This window comes from Talpa europaea, assembly GCF_964194135.1.
Source record: "Talpa europaea genome assembly, chromosome: 7".
NCBI lineage: Eukaryota > Metazoa > Chordata > Mammalia > Eulipotyphla > Talpidae > Talpa > Talpa europaea.
The window spans coordinates 66,187,093-66,212,769 of NC_140074.1; the positions used below are offsets into that span (position 1 = coordinate 66,187,093).

General features: G+C 48.4%; 1 protein-coding gene across 1 annotated transcript in view; it reads left to right on the forward strand.

Annotated features, from left to right (window-relative positions):
- The window catches only part of PAPPA (pappalysin 1), a gene marked incomplete at both ends in the record, with an annotated part of 230,926 nt that overhangs the window by 187,130 nt on the left and 18,119 nt on the right, over positions 1 to 25,677 (forward strand). Inside the window, 4 exons of the mRNA XM_084237287.1 lie at positions 4,665 to 4,875; positions 5,553 to 5,724; positions 14,708 to 14,855; positions 19,497 to 19,606. Coding sequence (XP_084093413.1) covers positions 4,665 to 4,875; positions 5,553 to 5,724; positions 14,708 to 14,855; positions 19,497 to 19,606 — 641 coding nt within the window. The remainder of the gene's footprint in view (positions 1 to 4,664; positions 4,876 to 5,552; positions 5,725 to 14,707; positions 14,856 to 19,496; positions 19,607 to 25,677) is intronic.

Sequence of the window (25,677 nt, forward strand, 5' to 3'; positions counted from 1 at the left end):
ACCGGGGCTCCTGCTTGGCAGGTCTCCACCATCTCGGGCTCCTTTCTTCCTCTTCTTAGGAAGGGCTCTCCACCAATTATCCACCAGTTTTCCCCGAGTGTGATCTCACTGGGGGACATCCTCCTTCCTTCCCTTCGTGTCTAACATTTGGTATAAATGGGCCCCCGTGGTAAAGAAACTTGAAGTGAGGGCAGGATTCTGGACAGTGGGGAGAGGTGGAGATAATGAAGCCTTATTACATGATTCGTTCTTGAGTGGGGGATGCTCCCCGTGCCCTGATTCCATGAGATTTTCTCTCGACAGAAACTTCTCTTTGGTCCTGCTCCTGGGCATGACCCTGCAGTGGGTTCAGGGAAGCCCCAAGGACTCAGACAGGCCTGGGGTGAGCCCCCGCTGTAGTCTGAGCAATTTGCTTTCCATCTCAGGACCTCAGTTTTTCACTGCCAAGTAGGGTTGATGACAGACTGGATTATAAGAAAGATCAAGAAAATGGCTCTACTAATTCTTTGTAGGCCTACCTTGTGGACTCAATGATGGACAGCTGTTGGTGTAATTCCCTTCAGACATTTAGAAAAAATTGGACAAACAATCAAAATGTAATCTGATTCACCGAGGCTGGGACAGTGAGAGCCCAGTTTTACTGAGCAATTGACATACTTTCTGGGGCTGCCAAGTCCAGCTCAGATGTACTCTTTCACTACATGGGATCCCAGGAGCCTAGAAGTGTGCCTTCAGAATTAAGATTGACAAAGGTTTACATACTTCCTTTGATGCCTCCATTTCTTCTGCCTCGGTTTCTTCCTCTGATCTTCTGCAGCCCCAGTGGTGGCTAAAGTCCTAGTTGGCTCTTTTCGGGAAAGCGACCAGTCTGAAATCATTTCTGATCTCATTTCCTCTTGCCCCACGTGGCCCGGAATCTTATACAGTGACCTCTTCTTTATTTATGTTCCTGGTCCTCCTTCCTTTTGCTTTCCTCTGCAACTTTTGCTAAGGTTTTTTCCTTACCAAGGGCAGTGAAACTGAATCTCTATTCAGGTCCACTGATACTAGCCTTTGGCTAACATATCCTTCCAAGTGCTTGCTTGTCCTTTTCCCTGTCCAGCTAGCTGCATTTTTGTTTTCTAAAAATATTTCAGTGGCCAATATCCTTTCACATCCTAAATTGTTAGAGCTGTGTGAGAACCAAAAGATAGTTTAAGGCCAGAGAATAAAGTGACATGTTCAGGGCCACTGGGAGACTCATGAGACTAAGTAGCTAACCAGTGGTGAGAAGGGCTTATTATGGGCTTGGCACTAAGCTGGTTTCCTGAATCAAAGAATGAATAAGCTGCAGCCTCAGCCTTAGGATGCAGATAGTGCCAACACATGCAGGAGGGACACAGAAAACCAGGCCTTAGGTCTCCTGGCGTTTCGTTGCTTCTATTCTGTTCTAGGTTAATTTCAAGTCATAAAGACACTCCCAACAAGATTTGGACCTTTTGGGTAGCCTCTTAAATAAAAGAGTAAAAATAGGCACATGTCTTTTGGCAGCATGTTAACCATTATTTTAACAATCATTACACTTCTTTGAAATTTCCTTCCCCACATTTGTAGACAGGCTGAGCAAGGTTTATTGTCTTGACTTTAAAAGATGAAGAGATGAGGGCACAGGGTCATCCCCTTTTTGGGAATCCAGTTCCATGCTTTCACCCCCTATCCTAACCCAGGCTCCCCTAGGGAATATAGTAGGTGAGTGGAGCAGGAGGCATGAGACATAGAAGTACCAGAGGTCTGTTCCTAAAGCCAGTTGTTGCCATGGTACCCAACTTCATTCCTTCAGGGAAGGTAGGGCACTCCTCAGAGTTATTGCAACTCTGGAAACCCGCATGTTCATTCACCCCATTGCCGATTGAGGGCATCGTGCAGAGACATGGATGCCTCAGAGTCTTGTCTGTGCTCTGCATGTGAGCAGAACACTCATCCCTAAGCAGAACAAAAGGTCTCTGGTGCACAATGGCGAGGCAGTGAGTGGTAAGCATCCTTCGGAGCAGAGCACTCACCACCAAGGTGGTGAGAGCAGGGCAGGAACAGCCTATGGCATCCCATACTGGCTTCAAAGCCATGTGGTGGATGCAGGTAGCGGCAACATCTTGCTCCTAAAAATACTGATTCTGCCCAGTTCAGTGTCTGCAATTGGCTCCATTTTGTTGGGCAGGGGGGAGTGTCCATGGTCCTGAACTGCCCGTTCCTCCTTTCTTAGAATTCTATCTTTGACTGTAGCATACTGTTAACTCCTGCTTATCCCCTCCTAGAATTTATGTTGCTAGTGTACATTGTCTCTCTCGAGTAACATATTGTAATTTTTATGTTATTTCGTCCCACGAGAAACATGACTTTCGCACCACGGCTATGGCTTGCATAACTGACGCCTTGTACTTTTTCCAAGTCCCAACACTTTTCTCACAGATACTCCCCACTTCTTGGAGACTCTAAAGAGGGTATGCTTACTTTATGTTTTATAACTCCCCTCCCCAGTGATGTTTCGGATATGCCTCGACACCCCCAAAACATTGCCCACTGTCCCCATCACAAAAGCAATGTCAAAAGCAGTTTGTAATCTCTGGTGTTCTGGAAGCCTCTCTGCTTCCATCAGAAGCCAAATGGATCCTCCTCTGCAACTCTGGATATTTTTACTTGATTTCGAAATGTCTCTAGTTTGCAGCATCTCACTTTATCAACGTGGGATCTACAGACAACAGATTATCTCACATTCACTAGATGAATCACACTGGCAAAGGAGACCGAAGAAGTTAATGAATGAGACAGGAGAAGCAGAGGCGCCAACACAGAATTGCAGTGTTCTCTCCTCTTTCTGCTGTACTTCTCTCCAGAGCTCTTAACACTTCCAAGTAGCACACGAAGAAATGTGCTTTAGAGTGCAGTTGGTTGTGCTCTGTCCTGATGCTCCAGGATACTGGAACATAAACTCTAAGAGGGCAGAGCCTTCAGTGTTTTTTAGTTTTGTCCACTGCCTGGTCCCATATATGGAAGAACATATGGTGCCCCTCCATGCTCCTTTCCACCTGATAATGGAGGCAAAAGTTAGGAGGGAGGTTGAGAGAGAGGAAATAGGAAGAAAAGGAGGGAGAAAGCTCAGAAGCAAAAGAGGAATTTGACAGCACTTTTCTGGACATTTTGAATAAATTCTGTCTTATTTTACCATCTCATCACCCCGAGAGACAGAGAGTTGGGTTGGACTCTCCCTTTGAGCTCCCTTGGAATACGGCTGCTGACTCAACTTCCCATTAAAGAAAGAAGATTAACTCCAGCTTTGGAGTTAGACAGATTGGTTTTTAATCTCAGTTCTGGACTTTTTGAACTCTGAGAACTTGGTCAAGTCACTTCCTTCTCTGAGTCTCTAATTCCACAGAACAGTCCCTTGGGGGCACTGTTGTGAGAATAGATGACATTTCACAAGCACTCAGTGTGCAGTAAGTCGATGGTCAGAAAATGTCAGTTTCACCCCTCTCACTTCACCCCTCCAACCTTCCAACCTTCACATCCCGAAGCCTCCGACGTGCTTCCAGCCCTGCTTGTCAACACCATTCAGTAATAACCAGGAAGAAGAGAGTTTGGTCGAGAAACCCATGTTTTAGGTCCTTCTTTAATTGTCCTGGGGAGGTTTTGGGCAGGCCGTGGGTCGATAATATATGACCTGGCAGTGAAAAGCTGAACTCCCCGTGTTTTGCTTTTATTTGTAACGTTCCCGTCGGGCCAGCTTCCCGATGGCCATCAGCACATTTGTCAGAGCTGGCACGGTGATGGGGAATGTTGCTCTCAGCTGCTTTGGCAGCCCGTCACTGAATGCAGGGTCTGGAAAGCCCATCAGACCTCCAGAAACCACGATGCTGTCACTTCCAGCCATGGGGGGATGGAAGAACGGCTGGGGCAAATACAGGAGGGCCCAGAGCAGAGCGGCAGCCTGAGGTCACACAACATGCTGTTTTCAGACCATGGGGTTGATTCTGGAGTGTGCTTATGCTGTCAGTGCCTGCATCTCTGGGCTCAGATGCCCACCTGACACACAAGGAGGGGGATGGAGGGAGCATCAGACTTTTTTCTATGCAGTATAAGAGTTTCTGAATGAGAGGCCTCCCTGGTGGTGCGAGGGGTTAAGCACAACACTGTGAAGCTGTCTGCAGCCTCTGCAGCATGAGTTCGATCCCCGGCCAGCCAGGCAGCAACCCACACAGCGCAGCAGACCTCTCCTATCTCACCCGCTGCTCCCCTCAGCAGTGTATTTCAGTCAAACTGCCTGTTCTGTTCCCCACTGTGTCTCTGGTAAATCCTCTCACTCCCCGCACCTCTGGCCTGTACCCCAGTTCTTGTATGCATAAATAAATAAATCTTAAAAAAAAAAGTTTCTGAATAAGGAATTCCCAGCCCTGAATTTTAGTTCACCTTGGGTTGGGGTTAAGTCATGCCCCAAGTTGGCTGGCTGCTTCTCCGTGGCAGCAGCTCCCTCCCTCATTGGAGGCTCCACAGTTGTAGTGGAAGGATTTAGGCTTGCAAGAGGAAGACCCTTTGGTTTTCACCTTCACTCAAGTCCAGGCAGGTGGTGAATGAACGCAGCTATCGGGGACCCTGCCTTCCCTTTGCTAACCCTGTCTGCCTGTGTCCTCCAGGCAACAACAGCCTCCTGACCTGTATGGAGGATGGGCTGTGGTCCTTCCCAGAAGCGCTGTGTGAGCTCATGTGCCTGGCCCCGCCCCCGGTGGCCAATGCAGACCTCCAGACTGCCAGATGCCGAGAGAACAAGCACAAGGTGGGCTCTTTCTGCAAGTACAAGTGCAAACCCGGATACCATGTGCCTGGCTCCTCTCGGAAGTCAAAGAAGTAAGTGGGGCTGCAAACTCATAGGTGCTGGGGGGGAGAAGAGCCAGGTCTGGCTGGCTGTTGGTGAGCAGGAAGCACTCATTTCTTTGCTGGAAGCAGTACTCACTGTTGATTCCATTCCGCTCTGTGAGAATCTAGAAGGACATGGTTAATAATTGCCTACTGGCTGTTTGACTTCAGGTAGATGACCTCACTTCTCTGGGCCTCTTTTTGAGCAGTAAGATAGGGATGAGAATAATAGTTAACCGGATAGGACTTTTGTGAAGAATAAAGGAGGTTGTGTATGCAAACTGCTTGCAGAGTGTACATAGGAGCTGTTCAGTGGTGGGTGTTCACGTCATCATTGGGCCATCAGAACACTCTGGAAGGAAGGGCAGAAACAAGGGACATGTAGAGCTTGAGTTTTGCTCTAGCCCACGAGTAAATAAGAGACAGTTTGAAGCTTTTGCTTGCTGCTGCTGAAGACGTTCTATGAATGAATTTTCCTTAGTCCCAGACCATACCCCCACCCAATCAAACATGTAGGAATAAATAAAGAAATGAGACAGGTCAAATCAATCAAGAATGGGAAAGGGAAATGAGAGGCCAGCTGGCTTGGGAGGAGCTGGGGTTTTTTGGTAGGCCTTGGGTCTAGCCATCTGGTCCTTGAAGTCTCTGCTTTTATCTCTTCCTTGAAGACGGGCCTTCAAGACTCAGTGTACCCAGGATGGCAGCTGGCAGGAGGGAGCTTGTGTTCCAGTGACTTGCGACCCACCTCCGCCAAAATTCCATGGGCTCTACCAGTGCACTCACGGCTTCCAGTTCAACAGCGAGTGCAGGATCAAGTGTGAAGAGAGTGATGCTGCCCAGGTAAGGCTTTGCAAATGAGGCCAATGCCTGGGCCTCTCTGCTTACCAAGCACCAGCCTGTAGTCTAAAGAACTACTTCCCCTGGGAGACTCTGTAGAGGCCAGCATTGTATGATGGCAATGTCACCAATGTAGAGGTTAAGAAACTAGGTTCTGACTGTCATTCTTTGTGAACTCTCTGAGCCTCATCCCATAGCCCCATATTACTGTATTTTATTTGATCAGAGATTCTTAGTTTTGCAAAAGTTAGTATTGGAAGCCTTCCAAAGGAAATCATGTATGGAATCCCAAGTGTGGAACCTGATCCAAGTTGAGTTACTCCAAGAGGAGTGTCCAGGGCTATTCTGCCAGCTCTCTACCTCCATTACCACCCATGCCGGAGCCTAAACAATTTAAAATCACAAGACTACCATGATCTTTAGATACGCACTGGCTCCCCAAGCTTAAAGAAAAAGGAAACCACCTCTAGACTCGACCTGCTGTTTTGGAAACACTGGGAAAGAAAGGAGAGCAGAGGAGAAGGCAAGGCTTGAGCTGTCTCTCACTCTGCATGTAACTGGAAGCTCAGCACTTCTGCCCATCTATGGTGAGCGTATTCTGAGTGTGAATTCTCCTTAATCTTTATGTATGTCCCAGCACCATTCAGAGGGCAGGGGCTCAAGAGTGGGAAGGGAAAATGAGAGACCAGCTGCTCCAGAGAAACTCTAAGCCTACCAAGAGTTCCATCTTGACCAAAGCAGCCCTGTAGACTTGGTTCCCCATGCCTCTTGCCTCATGGGGTACGGAAGACTTTATCACAGGAGGCAGAGTTGCGCCAGCTTGACCCACGGTGGGTTTTACCTACATACAGTGCTTATTAGTCTTTATCCGTGACTGCCAGGTGCCAGGTACTACCAGAGGCTCATCAGCAGCTCCTTCCACTGATGCTTTCCACATCCAGACAGTCATCAGGTCCTACCCATTCTCCTGCAAAGACATCTCTCCTGATCACAGGCCACCACCCTAACTCGGGCCTGCCGGCAGCTATATCTTGGGCCACCCTGCAGCCTCCTGTTCATCTTCCTGCTTTTATTCCCTTGCTTCTCTCTGCAGTAACCACATCCCAGAGTGATTTGCTTCGAGCATCAATCTGATCCTGATAATTCTTCTGCTTAAAACTCTTGGTGAAGCAGTGACACCAATTCCCTTAAGATATATCCCAACTCCTCAGGGTGGCATTGCAGCTTCTTCTGCATCACCAGTAAGCCTGAGTGCCCCTCTGACCTCTGCTTTCTACCTTCAATAGCTCCCCTTATTCCCAGTCTTTCAAGTCAGGTCAGGCATCCCTTCCTCTGGGAACTTTCTTGATGCTCCTTTCGCTGTGGGGTTCAGTGTTCCTCCTTGGGGCCCCCCTCTTCATTGGCCACACTGTATTGTAATTCATTTTCTATTCCCTGCTAAGCCATGAAATCCTTGACCACATCTTTAATCGCCCCTGTTTTCAGCACTGGGACAGTTCCAGGCACCTAGTAGGTGCTCAAGAAATGTTAGGGTATGAAAAAGAACTTCAGTGATGGGTTGATCCCTGTCAAACCCTCATTTTCCGGATGAGAAAACAAAGACTCAGAGTGGTCATTCAACCACCCAAAGTGACACAGCTGGTGTCAGCTGAGTCAAAATCAGAGCCCCTGTTCCCCCAAAGGTGGGCAGAATGGGTCCAACAGGCGCTACCTGAAAACCCTTGATAGTACACACATATGGACATCCGTGCACCCGAGTCATCCCCATCCTTGGCTGCCAGGGAAGCAGAAGCCAGTGCAGGGACAAACAAAGGCCAGAGATTACCATGGCCTCACATGGGCTGATCAGCTTCATTCTCATTCCCTTGCAGAAAACTGTTGCTAACAGCTACCCAAACTTCTGAGCCAAATAATATTCTGGCCATGGTCATGTTATCGAACTGAAACCCAGTCTGCCTGCGGCCTGCCAAGTACCTTTCCTGGGCAGTTTGTATTTAAAGGAGAGGAAAATGTAAATTTATCAGACGACTCAAGCAGTTCTGTTTGGCAACTGGTGGAGAGGCTAGACGCGAAGGAGCAGGGTATTGCTTGTCGGCTCAAAAATGAGGGGACGCGTGCCAAATGGGCTCCTAATACAATTGACGTTTCTAGTTTGTACTGAAAATGAATTTCCTCTACCCTCAGACCAGGGGCCTGAGAGCCAAATCTAGTTTTCACCTCAGATCCCCTCTGGCTGCCTGGAAACACAGCAAAAATGTACGGCCCAGAGCATCTTGAATCAAACAGCGTGTGTGGAATGGGAAGTCTTTGCTTTCCAAACAAGTTCACATCCTGGCAGGAGAGGACAGGGACTATTGGAGGAGAGATGCACATACTCCCTTCCACTGACACTAAAAGCAAATTAACAAATAAAACATCCATTTCATTCATTTGTTGAGAGCCAGTGCAAGGCTGGGTTCTGAACTCTGAGTTTGAATCTTGGCTCCACTCCTTACTAACTGAAGGGCTTGGGCAGATACTTAACTCTTTCAGCTTCTGATTCCTCAGTTATAAAATGGTGGTGGTTGGGGGGAGGAATGGCGATACCTATCTCAGAGTCTACTTGTGACGATGAAAAGTGGCAATGAATCCGCAGTGTGTTTCGGTTGATCTATCTGTTCTGTTCCCAACTCTGTCTCTGGTGAATCCTCTCACCCCCACCCCAAACACTGGCCTATACCCCAGCTCTTGTAGGCATAAGTAAATAAAAAAAAAATCTATAAAAAAGAAAAGTGGTAATGAAAGTGGAATACCTATGAATGGCCTGTGAACTTGTATAGTGCACAGCCTGTGCCACCATACATGGCAGCCCTGGCATGGAAAGCACAAATCTACTAGGTGACTTTTAAGGTCACTTCTAATGGGAAGAATCCCTGAAATTCCTTTTGGACTCCTATGGAACCTAGAAACAAAGGAAGTGAGTTGAAAGTTAGCCCTCTGCTGGCAGCTAGCCCCATTAATCAGAGAAGGGTCCATCCATCATGGAAAAAGTTGAGGTGTGGAATGGGGAAACTAGGATAAATCACAGGGAAACTTGATTTCTTGCTCAATACACCTACAGAATATATAGCTCTCGTGACTAGTGCTGTGAAGTTGAACTTTCTGCTAAGAGGAAAATATTCCATCTCTGCGCTGTGCAATGTAGTAGTCACCAGCCATAGGAGGCTATGGAGCACTTGAAGTGTGGCAAGAGTGACTGAGCATCTTGATACTGTATTTTATTTAATTTCAAGTAGTTCAATTTTAAAGGTAAATAGCCAAACTTGTTTAGTGGCTACCAGGCCAGGCAGTTTACCTCTAGCAATTGTAGTGTCATTATACTGCAAACCAAGAGAGAGCACCTTAAAACCAGCTTTTTTCTTTTCAAGTGTTTCCTGGATGCTAAACTGGGGCCATAGACCTTCCCTCATTTTGACAGCTTGCCATAAATCTTTGGAACAGAAAACAGTATGCCCATTTTACAGATAAGGAAGAAGGCCTATGAGGCTTAGTTCTTGCCCATGGTTTTGAGTTTGTAGGCAGCGGTGAGTGACTCCACAGTCCAGCTCTTCCCTTGCCTCCAGACATTCCCAGGCCAGCTGGTGGCAAAGGGCAGGGACACCATCTCCAGGGGCTGGAACGAGGATTGAATTGGCTCAGCATTTAATCCAGTTCAGGTGCCCCTGAGCTGTCCAAGGTGATCACTCAAATGCAGCCATCCCAAGAGGCACCGTGGAGGTGACCTGGGAGTGGGCGGGGTCTGCAGGAGATGTGTGTGCAGTGGCTGCAGCAGGAGAGGAAGAGGCGGAAGCTGCCTTTTGGAGAAGTGATGTAATTATGTATATGTGAACAGCCAGCAGGAGCTAGAGAAGGTTGGGAGTGGATTGCAAGGATCACAGAGAATAGCTGTAAAGCCTTTCTGCCTCTCAGGCTTGCAGCTCGGCTACCCCTCTGGGGTCCTGCTGTGGACAAGCGCAGCTCTCCTGTGTGCAGTGCAAGCAGCTTCTCTTCTAGTTTCAAAGTTGTCAAATGTTTGCCCAGGCATCAGGGCCTCCTAGAGGAAGTCAGAAGCATAATGCATCCTTGTGAAATTAGAGCTGGGAAGGACCTCAGCGATCTCTCACTGCAACCCTCTAATTTTATATCTGGGACCACTGGAGTCCAGAGAGGGAAAGGGACTTACCCCAAGTCACACAGCAAGTTACCAACAAAGTTGAATCTTAAACAGCATCATTGTGTAATGTCCCACTAAGTCTTAAGTTATTGCACAAGTTGCCTTCTCTGTCCACGCTTACTCCTGGGGCTACACATCACCCTAATTTGGAGGAAGCCTGACATGTATGACAGCATTGGCTGGGAGAAGAGGCAATCAATAGTAGCTGAGGCGGTGGAGCATTTCCTACATGCCAGTCACTGGCTAAGTCCTTTTCACACATCATTGCATGTAGCTCACTGCACCTGGGTTTACTGTCCCATTTTACAGACAAGGAACTGAGGTTCAGTGAGTCAAAGTGCTTTCCCTACATATCCAGAGGAAGTGGTGGTACTGAGATACCTGTGATGAGGGCAGGCTGCCTCCAAAGCTTAGTATTTGTTCCAGACACAACAATGTCAGCTCTTGTCTTGCTCTGAGTGTGCCATATTTCTCTGTGCCATTATTTTCTCTATTTTCATTTTCATTAAAAGTTTACTTCTTCCTCTCCACTCATCTCCCCCCTGCCCCCGCCTCTTCTCTCGCCTTTCCCGCCTCCTCTCTCCTCCATTGTAAGGGCACAGAAGCTCACAAACCAGAGGGCTGGCTCTGGCATTGGCACTCTCCGTGAACGGGGCACGTTGCCCTTCATTCTGGTTGCTGTGGCTTCTATAATGGAGGTGACAGTTGAGTTGATTCTGAAGTTCCCCTAAAGTAGTTCAACAGAGCAGTTAAGAGTCTTAACTGACACTGAATGTTTCCCATGAAAGAAGTCAGTCATGCTAATCTGTCGGGTAGTAGACTCTGTGTCCATTAACAGCTGAGGGAATTGGCAGAGAAAACTTCAAGAACACCCCCAAGTCCGCCCAACGAGCAGGCTGTAGAGCTGGGATTTGAACCTAAGCAGTTTGGCTTAAGTCCACATGCTTAACCACCACAATAGCATCATCTAAAAACTTACTTTATCAATTCCTAGCTGAGCCTCAGTTTCCCTGACTGTAGAAGGGGAATTATTGGGCTTCCTCTTTGTTGTTAAAAGGACTTTAAAATGTTTATGAAGTGCCTGACACATAATAGGTATTTTCCAACAACATTGTTATGTGATGAAGAGCCTTCAGCACTTTAGTGATCTGTGTAGCTAAGGAGAGTTTGAGAGAGCACACCATGATTTTTAAGATGGGTGCCCGAGCACCGAGCGACAAAACACTTTGCCAGAGGGGCATCAATCCTCTTGTGAGAGATTTTACCTAAGCCTACAGTATTGTGCACCTGGACCCAACACAGCAGTGGGTTCCCTGACAGCACCCAGAGAAGTTGGTCTCTGGGCACCCCAGTTTGGATTCTCAACATCAGCTGTTCTGTTGGCAACCTGGACTCAACAGCAAGGCTCTGTTCTGAGGATCTGCATTGAGCACATCAAGATCTAATCCTAAGAAGGACCTGAAAATCTGGAGAGGCTCCAGAAAGTCTGCCATGCAAAGGGCACAGCAGGGGCAAGTGAGGAGCTAGAGAGGTCTGCCTGCAAGGCGGCTAAGGAAGAAGGAGTGCCCGGCAAAATAGCACACTGAAGGTCCTCCGGGTCTCACTGTGGAAGACTTGGCATGCCCCCCATGAGCACGTCTTGTTTGGAAGGCTAAGGTATCTTAACAGAAGGCTGCCATCTTGTTTTTTGTTTAGTTTTGTTTTGTTTTTGTCAGTCATTTACATGTCTGTGTAACTGTGAGGAGCCATATTTGGTAAAGCAGATTTAGTCAGTAACAGAAGGTGCCAGATGACCTAGGCAGGAGACAGAGAGAGAGAGAGAGAGAGAGAGAGAGAGAGAGAGATTGGAAGCAGCAAAAGCAATGTCTTTATTGTGCCACCTTCTGTGCTAGAGCCTCCCAACTTTGAAATTCCCTGAGCAGCTTCCAGCAAGTTCGAATACATTCCCTGCTGCAGACTGAGCTCCGCAGCCAGCTCTGGCCCACGTAGTGCTGAGGTCGGCAGCCCTTCAGGGGCTGCAGGCCAAATGCATCATAGGCTAGGCCAAGGCTCCAGGAAATTGGGGTCAATTTCCTACTCCTCTGAGGGCCCAGTCGAATCATGGGGCTTGGGGCCTGGGGCTCCAGGAGGGAGAGTCATAGTTCTCTGCAGCCACGTGAAACTGTCCCTGAATTTCCCTGAGCTTACACACCACCTCTGAAAGTGGACTCCTCCTGCAGCTGTGTGCTCGGGATGGGCCACCCTTCTCTATGACCACAGGGGCGTCCACTGCAATCACACCCTCTTTGTGCTGACCTAGGAGAGGCCCAAAGAGGAGCTCCCCTTTCTCTTCTGAATCCTGTCTCCTTGCAGTTGTTTTCACAGACAGGGACGCTTCAGCTCACACCAGCCCTTTCAAAGAGTGCATTCATCTCCTCCTCATACACACACCCATTTATTTCCTCATTCATTCATTCACTTACTAATTTGCTCATTTATTTCCTCAACTATCCATTCATTTATTTTCCTACTTGTTAAACAATTCATAACACTTCACCTATTCTTTCCATCTTTTGTTAAACAGTTCTTGAACATAAATAAGTACTGAGTGATGAATAAATTGCCCAACCGAGTGGCCAGAAGCTGTTCGGCTTTGTGGAAGACCCTGAGGATGCAGGAAGGAGTAGGGAAGTGTCTTGGGCCTCGAGAAACTCAACATCTAGAGGAAAGTAGATGATAAATCAAGAGGTGCTGTGCATCAGGGACCCTAAGTCCGGGAGCTCTGCAGCACCTGGTGGCACTCGGTTAGGAGGCTGTGTGCCTGGGAGGCCCGGTGTGGGAGGAAGCCTGGAGCCAAGACCAGTATGGCAGCAACATAGATACACTTGACAATGCAGGAGATTTATTTATTTTTTATTTTTGTTAAAATTTATTTATTTATGCATACAACAACTGGGGAACAGGCCAGAGATATGGGGGTGTGAGGATTCACCAGAGAGAGTGAAGAACAGAACAAGCAGATGTACTGAAATACACAATGCATGCAATTTAAACTGAAATTCAAGATTGGCAGTGCTGCTTGGGGAGCAGTGAGCTGCAGGATTAAGCATATTGAAGACTGTGAAGGTCGTGGAGGCCAGGCACAGGAATTTGAATGGAAGCTGAAGGCCATGCAGCCATTCCATAGATGTTTGAGCAAGTGGAGCCAGGCCACCACTCTGGCTTCATGTGGAGTTTCTCTTCTTCTGACAAGCTTGAGGCTGGAAGAGAGTATACTGTTTGTTCTCAGAGAGATGGACTCCTGTGTAGAAAACACCCAAGAGTCACCATTTCCAAGGGTTGAGCCCCAACTCTGTAAGCTGACCTTGAGGGCCCCATCCCTTATCTGCCTTCCCAGCTCATCCTCCCCTGCTTCCTTTCTGCATCACAGGACCAGGGCCACCAGGGATCCCTGCTGCTCACTCTACCTCCTTGTTTAGCTCACACTCATTGGTCTTCCAGGGATGCCCTTCAATTACTTCCAGTGATTCTATGCATCCTCGAAAACGCTTTTGCATATATCACATCCTCTAAGAAGCCTTCCTGGATGGCCCCCTCACAACACAGTGAGCACAGTCATGGTGCTATGACTGGGTGGTCACCTGACCATCCTGCTCACCCTCCTCAGGATCACTGGGGCAGGGACTGGCTCATTTTCCTTTTGAACCCCACAGAACTGGGCATAGAATAAACACTGAGAAATGGCCCTTGAATTCAGGGATAGTTCTGAATTTCTACAAAGCTAGACCTCCCATCAGAATCGTTGGGGCCTAAGAGAAAGGATCAGGTCTGCAAACTCCCTAGTCTACCACTTTGCAAATGATTGAGAACTGTGCATGCCTAAGGAATGGGAGGGGGCAAATGAACAAATGAAACTAAAACAAATTCTTAGATTCTGACTACAGAAAGGTGGGTTCCAGAGGGAAAGGGGATTGGACGCAGGTAAAATGGGTGAACGGGGTGAATTGTATGGTGACAGATGGAATAGGGACTTGTATAGGGATCATAATGCAGCATATATAGCTCTACAACCATGATGCTGTACTCCTGAAACCTAGATTCTAGTATAAGCCAATGTTACTTCAGTTAATTTTTTTTAAGAAATATATAAAATCATTTTTATTACTAACTTTTCACAAAAAAGTGAGGGGGCAGGTAGGAGTATCCCATACCACCGTGTGGGTACCACTGTTGGTGGGAGGGGATGGGCTTGGGGGGTAGTATGGGATGGAACAAAAGAGAGGAAAGGAGGGGCGAGGGTACAAAGAAGGGCCCTGGAAGAGAAGCTTCTCAGGGGTCCAGGGTCACTTAATAAGCCCTGATAGGACGTGCTTTCTCACTGGCTGAGAAGAAACAGGCTTTGGTGTAGCCCTTCCACCTCACATCAGCTCCAGGGCCCTTGCTCACCCCACTCTACAAGTGGGGGTCCATATGAGCAACTACCTTCTCAGTTAAAATAAAACAAGTCATTCACTTCCAATTGAAATCTCTGCAAGACCACTCAGCTTGGATGCGGGCAGCCTGGGAATTAGCTCTCTGGGAAGCTTTGTGCAAATGTCTTCTCACTCCGAGTTCTTAGTTTCCCCATCTGTAAAATGGAAACACTGTCAGTGCCTCCATTGCAGAGGGCTTAAATTTGGATCATCATTAAGAAATTGTTTTGGAACACTTTCAGTGTCCCGGGAGGCGAGATATGACTCCTTTTTTATTCTGAGAGACTTATCCTATTGGTGCCTGGGTCTGCCGGGATCCTGAATGTCTTTCTGTGGTGTCCAGGTTCGTGGCAGCAATGTCATCCACTGCCGGAAAGATGGCACTTGGAGCGGCTCCTTCCACGTCTGCCAGGAGATGCAAGGCCAGTGCTCCGCCCCGGACCAGCTCAACAGCCACCTCAAGCTGCAGTGCCCCGAAGGCTATGCCATAGGTACGATGGGCTCCCGAGGGTGCAGCAGGAGGGGCATGTCGGGGCTGGTAATGGGGTACCTCTCCCAGTGAGTCTTGAGGGGGACAAAGGTGAGAAAGAGCGGGCCCTTCCAGAAAGAGAGGGAAGGGCAGGGACATTGACAAAATCATGGCGGGTGTGTGTGCATAGTTACACCTGAGCGCAGACGCGCCGACCCGTGCCCAGAGAAAGGGATGAGGTTCTGCAAAAGCTTCCTGAATAAGAAAGGTCTTCGAGGCAGAAGCAGTTATGTGAGCAAAAGGAAAGAGATCAGAAAGCACAGCATCGTATTAGGAAAAGAGCAGTGGTCCAGTTGTCATTCATTTTAAAATTTGCACACAAAAACGAACCATTCTTGCATACCTACTATGGATTATGTCTTGCATCTTTAAAGGCATCATAAGCTAGTCCCTCAGTAATCTTTAGCAGATGAGAAAATTGAAGGGAGAACAGAACCTGCCCCAGATCCTGAGACCTAACAACCAAAACTGAGTTCTTTCTGTGGCATCTCAGTTGCCTCCAAAATGAAGATAAATAGCATTTTCAAAATACTGTTTATATGGTGACAGGCCAGCTCACAAAGTGCCACAGTGAAGGGAGACAACATGGGTTTGATGCCGGGGCTTGCTGGTGAAACCAGCCTCTGGACAGATGCATCAGGCACGGGCTTTGGGGCTCCTGGGAACTAGGGGTGCATGGAGTCTGACCTCAGCGGAGGAGAGTGATACCAACCTCTTGGGCTGATTCCCTAATTGACCATGATGAAAAGCCCAGGGAATTGGATGTCCTTTCTCATGGTCAATGTGATTTATGGGGCAATCACCAGGATTGTCTGGAGCAGAAGATTATCTCTGCATGCACTCACTGGCAGCCTTAGAAGCCAATGTATTCTTACCCAGCAAAATGAGAGTTGTCCAGGAGCGATGTCTAGAAGTGAGCCTGCAGTGGGAGAGTGGAGGCCGGTAGGACCTTGCCACCTCCCATAGAAGAAGAAACACAGCCTCAGAGAGCAGAAGCTCCTCATCTGAGCTTAGAGTAGGGATCTGGACTCATGCATCCACTCCAGGGCACATGCTCCCACTGGGCCAGAAAACACCCAGTGCGAGTGGGTTCTCTCTGACGGTTCAGAGGCACTTTAAGATCTTACTTTAAGAGCTGCCATTCCAAAGGCCCTGCAGCAGCAGAGCTGCAGAGAGGTAAGGCCTTGCAGGACCCACTTTAGAGATATTTGAGAAGATTGGGCCAATAGTGAATGACATTGGCTGCTCTATCTCTAGGCCAAGGCCTTCACCTTCTTGATGGATGTGTGTGGTTCTGGACATAGGTTTCTGATCGGGTCCCTACTCCCATCTCAGTCAGGATATGCAAGTGAATATTCAGTCATATTCATGACTGGCACTGAGTGGCCCTGGGAAAAATACCCCAATTTAGTAATTGAGGCTTTTATTAAACAGCCTTTAAAAACAGACTCTTGCATGTATACATCCACTGACATTGTCAAATGTATTCAATCTTGTGTAGATAAACACAAGACAGATGCTTAATAATCCAACATGGACGCAAACACAGATATCACATGGTAAGGTCATGCCTAGCATGTACACATCAGCCACATAACACACTCATGCACCGCGTATACACCACCAACACAAAGGCAAGTGACTCATACATTGTGTTCACTGTCCCAACAACATGCAGGTGAGCCATGGTACGGGGATCGCTATTCACCTTCTGAACTGTCTAGAGATGGGGGGAGGGTCTGACAGCAGCAGTCCTTTACCCACTAATCTTTATCATGGTCAAAGCAAAAAGAGAAAGATGTCTGGATGACGCTGAGGCCTGACTCTTTCCCCACCCTGTGCCATGTTTCCACTGCGGTGTGGAAATTCCCTGCATGAATGTGCTAGTTCGGGTAGGTGGTGGGGCACACCATGGAGAGCTGAGAGAGAGAGAGAGCATCACAGACAGAGGGCAAAAGTGAGAAGGAAGAACAGGTTGTCCACCCCCACTCCTGGGCTCCCTGGCCCTCCCCACATCCAGATGTCCCCCCATGTTACTTCCCAGCCTGTGCCCCTCCTGGGGAGAGCTCACCTACAAAGATCTTGTAAGTAAGGGTGAGCAGTGCATGTATGTGTGTGGGGGGTGGGGGGGGTGGAGTTTAGGAGTTGGAGGGAGCATTCTGGAGCCGCCCAGAGCACCTGGCTCTGGGCCGCTTTCCAAGCAGCCTGGGGAGTCTTCTGGGGTGTGAGCAGCCCTCCAAAGTGGGACCGCACTAGGGCTGCCACCCTCCAGACTCCTCTTAAAGGAAAGGCAGGGCCTGATGAGATCACCACTTTGAAAAGATGCCAACTAGGGCTCATATATCACAACACAGCAGCCTGGTCCTGAAGGCCTAAGCTGCTGTGGGGGAGGGTGCCTAGCAGACAGAGACAGAAGAGGAATTCAGATGCAGTGGGTAGCAATGGCCTCTGGTGTTGACCTGATTTCTTCCATTTTTTTCCCCCTTTTGGGATAAGATAGCCCTTGTCTAGTTCTCAGAGGCTGCATTTTCTTTCAAAGGAATTGTATGGCCCCAGCCTTGTTCCACCACGTCTCACAAACACTCCTGTATAGTAGAGTAAATCTCGTGATCCACATACCACTGAGCTTCCCTGAGCTCTGAGGAACTGTCCCCCTCGTGCGCCTCACTCCCCGTGTGTGTGCTATTGCATCCTCCAGTTTCTTTTCTCTTTCTTGGTCCTTCTCCTATCTCTGTCCCTCGCCACTGCCATCTTCCCTCTTCTGCCCTCTGTGTGGCTATACCCTGAATCCCTCACTGGACATGGGAGTCAGAGAGACATGCGTTTTAATTCTGTGCACCAACTGTGTGCTCTCTTCCCTGAGAAGTGGAGGTGATGACACCTGTCATGGGGTTGGGTTTGCAGAGGAAGGAGTGATGTGAGAATCACCCAGCAAGTCTCGTCTCCCTCACTTCTGGGCTCAGTGTCCCCATGTTTAAAATGAAGAGGCTGTCCACACATTGTCACGGGCCTGCCATTTGCCCCTGCCACCTCTTCAGACCTCGTGAATCTACTAGATTGAAGAGGATGAGCACGTGGCAATAGAAAGGATGCTGAATGGATAAACTATGTGAATATGTGAGTGTATGTGGTGGATTTTTAAAGTCATCTTTAGAATGACTAATAGAGAGCGATTTTTTTCTTAAAGGCATTATTTCTCGCTCATGCACCATTTAATGTTCAAAGGTGTCTTGGCATCGCCTCATGGAAGGACCATCCTTAGCGGTCACTGAGTCTGATTCTGACATGTCAGTTATTTGCCCACACAAATGAGCACCTTCAGGGAGTCCTGGGGACATCTCATGGGTAGACTTGTTTTCAGGAGGCTTCAGAGTTGGATGGGGTCAGGGCAGAGAATGAGTGGGCCAAGTTACAGTTAACTTGACAGCCCACAGCCGAAATTCAACTGTCTTCTCCCTGAAGTCCTTGGACTACTTCTTGGTGCCAGCCCTGTCCTGATCAGTCATCCATGCCTTCACAGGCTCATTCCCAGATTCATGTTTTTCTTTCCTTTATCCATTTATCCAGCATTCATTCATTCACTCATCCATTAATACCTGCTTCCTCCTTTTTAAATGCTTGGTCATTTGTTGTGCCACTTAGTCACTCACTCACTCAATCATCCATGCACTCTTCAATCATTGTCTCATTCATGTCACACATAATTATTGAGTGCCTACCCTTTGCCCTGGAGAGTGCCAGCTCTGGAGAGAGAATGGAAACACAGGCTACTGTGGGCCTCATGGAGTTTACAGTCCAGCAGGGAAGAGAGCTTGATATAACCTCACAGTCACCACACCAATGAGAAGTGGTTCTGTGACGTTTGGTGAGGGGTGCTATGAGGGGTGCCATAAAGCTTGGAGGGCAAAAGCACCAATTAAAGAGCAGTGGGCAGGGGCTTGAAGGTACAGGGGAGGGTGTGAGCATGTCTCCCCCAGGGAAGGAGAAGGCGAGGGGTACAGAGCTCAGTGGGTGTTCATGGAGTAGCCCCTGCATGTTGGGCACCCACGTGGGCCCGAGAAGAACCTGCCTCATCCCTGCCCTCCCAGAGTAGCCCTGTAACTGTGGAAAGGAGGCACCAGGACCAGGGCCAGCCCTGGGTGAGACTGCCCCTAGGGCAACCTGCAGACAGTGGAGGGTGGGGGACAGGTGAACAAGAGCACAGAATGTGGGACCTGGATGGAAAACTAAAGGTGGTTCAACATGGTTGGACAAACCAAAGCGTGAGGTGGTGAGTGGGAGATGAGATAGACAAGAAGAATGCCCGGCAAAGGGTGCTGGACTTAGCCCTGGATTTGGGGAGCTTTGGAGCAGTTTTCCAGCAGAGAAGGAGAGTGACCGAATTGAACGCAGAGCATAGGAGCATGGCGGTGGGTCCAGCTGGATTGGAGGCAAGAGAACTGAGTCAGGACACCAGATACCCCTGGGGAGTTCACTCCTTCCCAAGTGGATAGGCCAGTCCACTAGGGAGCAGGGAGTAGCAGGGCCTGTACTATGGGGGAGCAGCTGGTGGGTGTCAGGAGACTAGGGCTGAGCTTCTACCTCATGCTCTGCTTCCCTGCAGGGGCGGAGTGTGCCACCTCATGCCTGGACCACAACAGCGAGTCCATCATCCTGCCAGTGAACGTGAGCGTCCGAGATATCCCCCACTGGCTGAACCCCACACGGGTAGAGGTGAGTGACTGGGGCCACCCACCTGAGGCTAAGGGGAGGGACACGAGCTTGTTTAACACTTCCCAGGCTCTCGTTCCACATCAGACTCTCCACACATGTTAAACCACCTCATCGTCACGCCTGCCCTGCGGGGTGGAGGCACGTCCACCATTCCTCCAGTCCCTAATCCTCTAATTCCTTCCATCACTCAGATCCAGTGCTAAGGACCTTTTATTTACTGTCCTGCTGAATCCTGATGGCATCCTAAAAATAAAAGGACTATGTGCCAGGTTACAAATGGGGAAACCTAGGCACCAATGTCCTCCAGGTTGAGTGTGCAGAGTTGGTCTGGCAGGCGCCCTCCACATCCCATAGCCTAGGGTTCAGGCACCTTTCTCAGGCTTTTTTTTTTTTTTTTTTTAACTCAATTGGGAAAGCAGTTAATATTCAGATAGGGACCCAGTAACACCTCTCGTTTTTGAAGCACCTACTGTTTGTGTGCCCAGTACCTGGTACACAGAATTGTATTTAAGCCTCAGGATGTTGTGGGGGTATGGGGTGCAGGGGCTCTGTCCCTGTGCTCATGAACCCCAAGAGCTGGGAGGGCAGTGCTGGCTGAGGCCAAGTCCTGTGCTCAGCCCAGGGCACCAGGCTGACTTGCCCCTGACCAGAAGACCACGCGGGCCCTAATTCCCCACAGCCATTGCCACTCTGGGAGTCACTGATCCTTCCCAGACTGGATACTGGACCCCACTCTTGTCTGCCACAGCAGCTCGGATGCCAGGTTCAGGTCCTAGCTCTGGGCCCTGGCTGCTTACCCAAGAGACCGTGAGAAAGGAAGCAGAGGTGTGCATTTGAGGCTCTTTGCTCCATCTCTGTCCACCAGCCTTTCTGTCTGGGAGGTTGGAGGACAGGGTGCTGCAGGAGCTATCGTCTGCCCGAGGCTACAGATCACAGTAGATAGCTGGGCAGAACCTGATCCCGGGTGTCCTGTTTCTCAAATGAACTGAGGGCACCCTCGTGAGGGCTTAGTCAGCGCTCCTGGTGGCTGGAGCTGCCCTCCTCGGCTCCACACACTCCCCACCCACCAATCCATTCTCTTCCCATCTCCAACTTAATCCCTTTTCTCCTGCCTCTCTTTTCACTGTTTCTCTCTTTGTTCTCCTGATTCCTCCATCATCTTGTTCTACTTCCCTCTTGCCTACCCTCTTTCCCTTCCCCCACATCCAGGGTCACTGTCTCTTTGCCTCTGCCTCTCCTAGGCATCTGCGAGACAGTGCCACTTCCCTAGCCCTTCCCCTCTGGGGACTTCCACTCAATACGTGGTTCCCCTTCCCCAAGCCCGGGGCAACCCTGATCCTGTGCATACAGGAGCCCAGAGATCAGCATCTCAGGACATCAGAGAACATCAAAGACAAGCCCCTTGCTGTACAGATGGGGAGAAACTAAGGAACAGAGGGGACACTAGGCCAGAATCACACAGGAAGGAGCAGGAGCCTCCCTGCCTTGACCCTCCTGGCTCCCACAAATGCAGAGGGCAGGGGCTCACCTTCTTACCCAGATGCAGGAGATCCCCTCACTCCAGCACCTGAGGTGCCTGTGCCTGGGACTCAGACAGGTCGTCCTGGTCCAGCTCTCACTCAGGCCTTTTCTCTACCCGCCCCCCCCCCCCGCCCGAGTGAATTCCCACCCTCACTCTATGAGCCCCGGGCACTAAAGAGTTCAGTTATAATTTACTGTGAAATAAATCCAGGGATTTGAAAGCCTGCAAGTTCCCCCTCCCCAGTCGCCCACCCGCCGCCTGCCCGCCCCAGCCCCCACCCAGTTCCCTGGTCTGCGGCCTTTATTGATGCCGGCCTACCGAGAGAGCCATAACGAGGTTCAGACCTCCACTGGTCTCCGGAGGCCTCATTATCCAGGAGGAAAAAAATGTGGTAGAAAAGGGGAGGAGAACGAAGGGCAGAGATTGATGATTTCCAGGAATAAGGCAGAAAAGCTGGCCTTTGCTACACCCTTGCCCCTGGTGTGGCAAGAGCTACAGAAATTGAGCTGCTGGTGCAGGCATGGCTAGGCCAGAGCAGGCCTGGAGGGCTCCTTACTTCTGAGGGGTGCCTCTGAGAGTCATTTCAAGGCAGAGGGCCAGCTGGGCACAAGGCTCTGCTCCTGTCACCTTTGTCCCCGGGGTAAGAAGGTGACAGGCAAGAAGTGACATTGAGTGAATGCCTGCTGTGAGGGCACATGAGATCAGGCAGTTTCCAACTTTCATTTGCAACCCCCCCAACATACACCATATATATACCACACATACACACATACCACACACACACCATGCACCACACACCCAGACACATACCACACACACCTCTGAGGTGGGAACTAGTCCCCACTTTCCCAGTGAAGGAGATGAGGCCTCAAGACTGGGAGCCTCTAGCCTAAGAAGGATTGAAGAAGGACCCAGCTTTCAAGAAATCTGCATTTCAGCTACCCTTACAGCCTCTGCTGAATGTACAGTTATCAGTAATAAAGGAAAAATGGCTGCTGGTTGCTTCCCAGGGATGTGCTGGTAAATGGCATCAGATCCCATCTCAGGATGGGAGTTTCTCCTAAGATGCTTTCTCAGATGTCGTCAACTCTGTGGCCTTTACCTTTTAGCCCCTCTGTCCCTACTGTATTGGTGTGAAAGTAGCTCTGTCTTCCTCAACCTTGAATTTTCAGTCAGAAGAGTCCTCTATTTTATACATATGGCTTCAGGGGCTAGGGGAATTTGAAGGAGGATATAGTGTTCAAAGTACAGACTTTGAAATCGGACTCACCAGGGTTTATTCCTTGCTGTCATTGCCTATTTGTATGATTTAGGGCAGGTTATTCAAGTTCTTCGTGCCTCAGTTTCTTCTATAAACCAGAATCCCCTTCTGTTTTCAAAGTCTTTCTTCCCTCTCTCCCTCTCCTTTCTGTGACATTGGTATGCATCGGTGTTTGTGTTTTAGAAGTATAGGATCTCCCCCTTCAGGTGTATCACTACACCACACTCAAGACCAAAGAAAATCCAGGCCATCCCCACAGTCCACTGTGCCTTCTCCCCACTTTATTGTCCCACCCCCCCCTTTTTCTCCCCCTCTTGTAGCTTCAGTTCTTAGCCAGCATTCTAGGGGTTGTTTTGCCTTATCTGGCCTTTTGGTATTTCTTTACTCCAAATGTGCATGATTCTATCTCCTAGTTATGATAGGCATCGAATTAAATTAAGGCTCTGAGCACAGAGATTGGCTAACAGGAGATTTTTTTGGTTCATGAGGATGAGAATAACGAGGGTGTTGGTGATGATGATGAAGATGATGAGAGTAGTGGTAGAGGTGATAGTGGTAGTGCTGGTGATGATAGTGGTGGTGGTAGCAGAAATGCTGATAGGGCTGCTGGAGGTGATGACAATGGTGGTAGTGGTGGTGGTGATGGCGGTGGTGGAGGTAAAGATGGTAGTGTTGGTGTTACTGATGCAGATGGTGAAGATGATGGTGTTTGTGTGCTGGTGGGATTGATGATGGTAGTGATGGTGATGATGGTGGTGGTGAAGGTGATGAAGTCAGTGTTGATGTTACTGATGGTGGTGGTGGTGGTAGTGGTGGTGGTACTGATGCTGCTGGTCATTATAGCCAGGAAGAAAGGCAGGAAGGTAGGAAATGAAAGCTGACTTACAAAACCGACCTGGAAGGCCTCTCTCAATGCTAAATGTTTCACTGGCATCAAAAGGAACAAGGCTGACATTTGAGGGGCGCCATCTGGGATCTCCCAGCTTGTGGTGTAAACAGCCTAGTCTTTCCTTCAGATCCTGCTGCCTATCCTCTTTCCCAGTTCTCTTCACATACAGAGGGGCCCTGTAGTGAGACAGGTGGGGCGTGCAGCCCTGAGGAATAGTGGAAAATCCAAAAGCCTTGGAAAGATAAATAGGCTCAGGCAGATAGTATAAAAGTCCTTTTTCTGAACTCACGTCAGGTAAACCTCAACTGACAGAAACTCATACAACCACACCAAGTCACTCCTCCAGATGGATTAAATTAGCTCTCAAATAAATAGGGGAAGGGATGGGCACTAAATACCCAGTGGATCCTAACCCCGCTGTTTTCTTCTTCTCGAGCCATTACCAAATGCCCCTCCAATAGCCCTGAAATGAAAGTCTGACTCAAGTTTTCCAGAGAATGAAAGCAGGTGTTTCACTCCACTTCTGGCCCTACGATTGGGAGTACAGGGCCCAAAAGTAGCAAAGCTGGAAGGAAGAAACACTGGAACTAGTGATATTCCATTATTTGGTCAACATGTATTTATTTTCTGTGTCCTGTGCCTGATCTCAGTGGGACAGCATGTCTAGAACCCAGAGTAATCCCTGGAAACATCAAGAATTGGGTTCTAATCAACCATTTCCATGTCACTTGTCTCAGTACATCAGCACAAGCATATGACATTTTCTGTGTCCATTTCACAGATGGACAACCTAGAGTAGAAATTTGCAATGCAATTTCAAGTCAGAATTTCAGCCTCATCTGTCAAATTCCAATGCCGAAGGTCTCTCTTAGATCACCATGTCAGTAGCGGCATTAGGGGAGTAGTTACTAGATTTCACATTGCAAGACTGGTTGGCAGATCATCAAGTTATGTTGTTTATCCAAGATCTTGAATTCATTCTACACTAAATTGATCTTCTAAACTAGACACTGCTAGTCATTGTGAGTGTTCTTCTGATGCTCTAGAAGACTGGAAGACAAGTAAAGAAAATATTGTTCATTGTGATAATTATATCTATTTTCAAGAGAACCCATTCATTTATAGCATAAATATTTACTGGGTGTTCTCTATGTGCCAGGTACCATTCAAGGCATGGAATATCCAAGGGTCAAGCAGATATACTACAGAGCAGAGAATAAAGACCAATCTTGGCCAGAGTTTGGATTCACACAATTCCCTTAATCCCAAGCTTACCAAGAAACTTAATTACAATTTGGCCTTCATATAAGCCTGTTCAGGGAGAGAACGGTCTGGTCACATGGATTTGCCACGTTCTGGCCCTGTGACTGCTCATTTCTTAAAATGAATCAACTGGCACTCAGCCAAGAGACAAGCCCTGATCATAGAGACTTCTGTGGCTAGCCCCAACACAGTTACCCCTCATTGCAAATCTAAGCATTTGCCTCTTGGTTATCTTTATTCCCTTTAAAGAAATTTTTGTAATCTGGCATGATAAGTAAGGCATCTATAGCAAAACAGAGCAGGGGACTTCTACTGTTATTCTGCCATCCTGATGGTCTCCCAAGTTTTATCTATTATTTTTTTCACCTACTTTAAATATTATCATCATGTGGGATTTTATGTTATGAGCTGCCATATATCACTTCCAAAACAATTGCCTAGCATCCAATCCTGGTTTCTCTACTTACCAGCTATGGAGCTTGGGAAATTCCTTCTTATGTCACAAAGCTCTCTGCGTCCACCTCTCTGCATGATGGTCAGAAATACATAAGATGACGCATAAAATACTCAACTCCCAAAAGACACTGCAATACACTGCAGTTGTAATTACCCTCACCATAATCACCATCATTAAAGGATGCTATAGAAAACTACATATATGTACACCCATAAGCTTAGGTTAGGAAAAGCACCACAGAGAAAGTCAATCTTGAGCAGAAATTTAAAAGATAACTAAAGATTCCTCAGTTGACAAGATGGGGAAGGGCATTTGTTTCAGTGAAGGAGAACAGCACAAACAAGATCACAGAGATACCAAAGTGTGGGCAATTTCATGGACTTGCAAGCAGGCTGATCTGACCTGGTAGCAGGTGGAGGCAAGAAAGGTGTTTTGCATCTCCAGGGTTCCAAGTAAAGGTTAGTCTGTTCATCCTCAGTTCACTGTTCTCAAACTTTAGTGTGCATCAGAATCATCTGGGAGGCTTGTTAAAATGTAGAGTCCCAAGTTCTGGCCTCAGAGATTTGGATTCATCACATCTAAGGCAGCACCAGTGAATCTACATATCGAATGTGTTCCTGCAATAATGCTGGTGAGAGTGGTCCTCGGCGCCTGCTTTGGGAAACCCTGCTCCTTACCA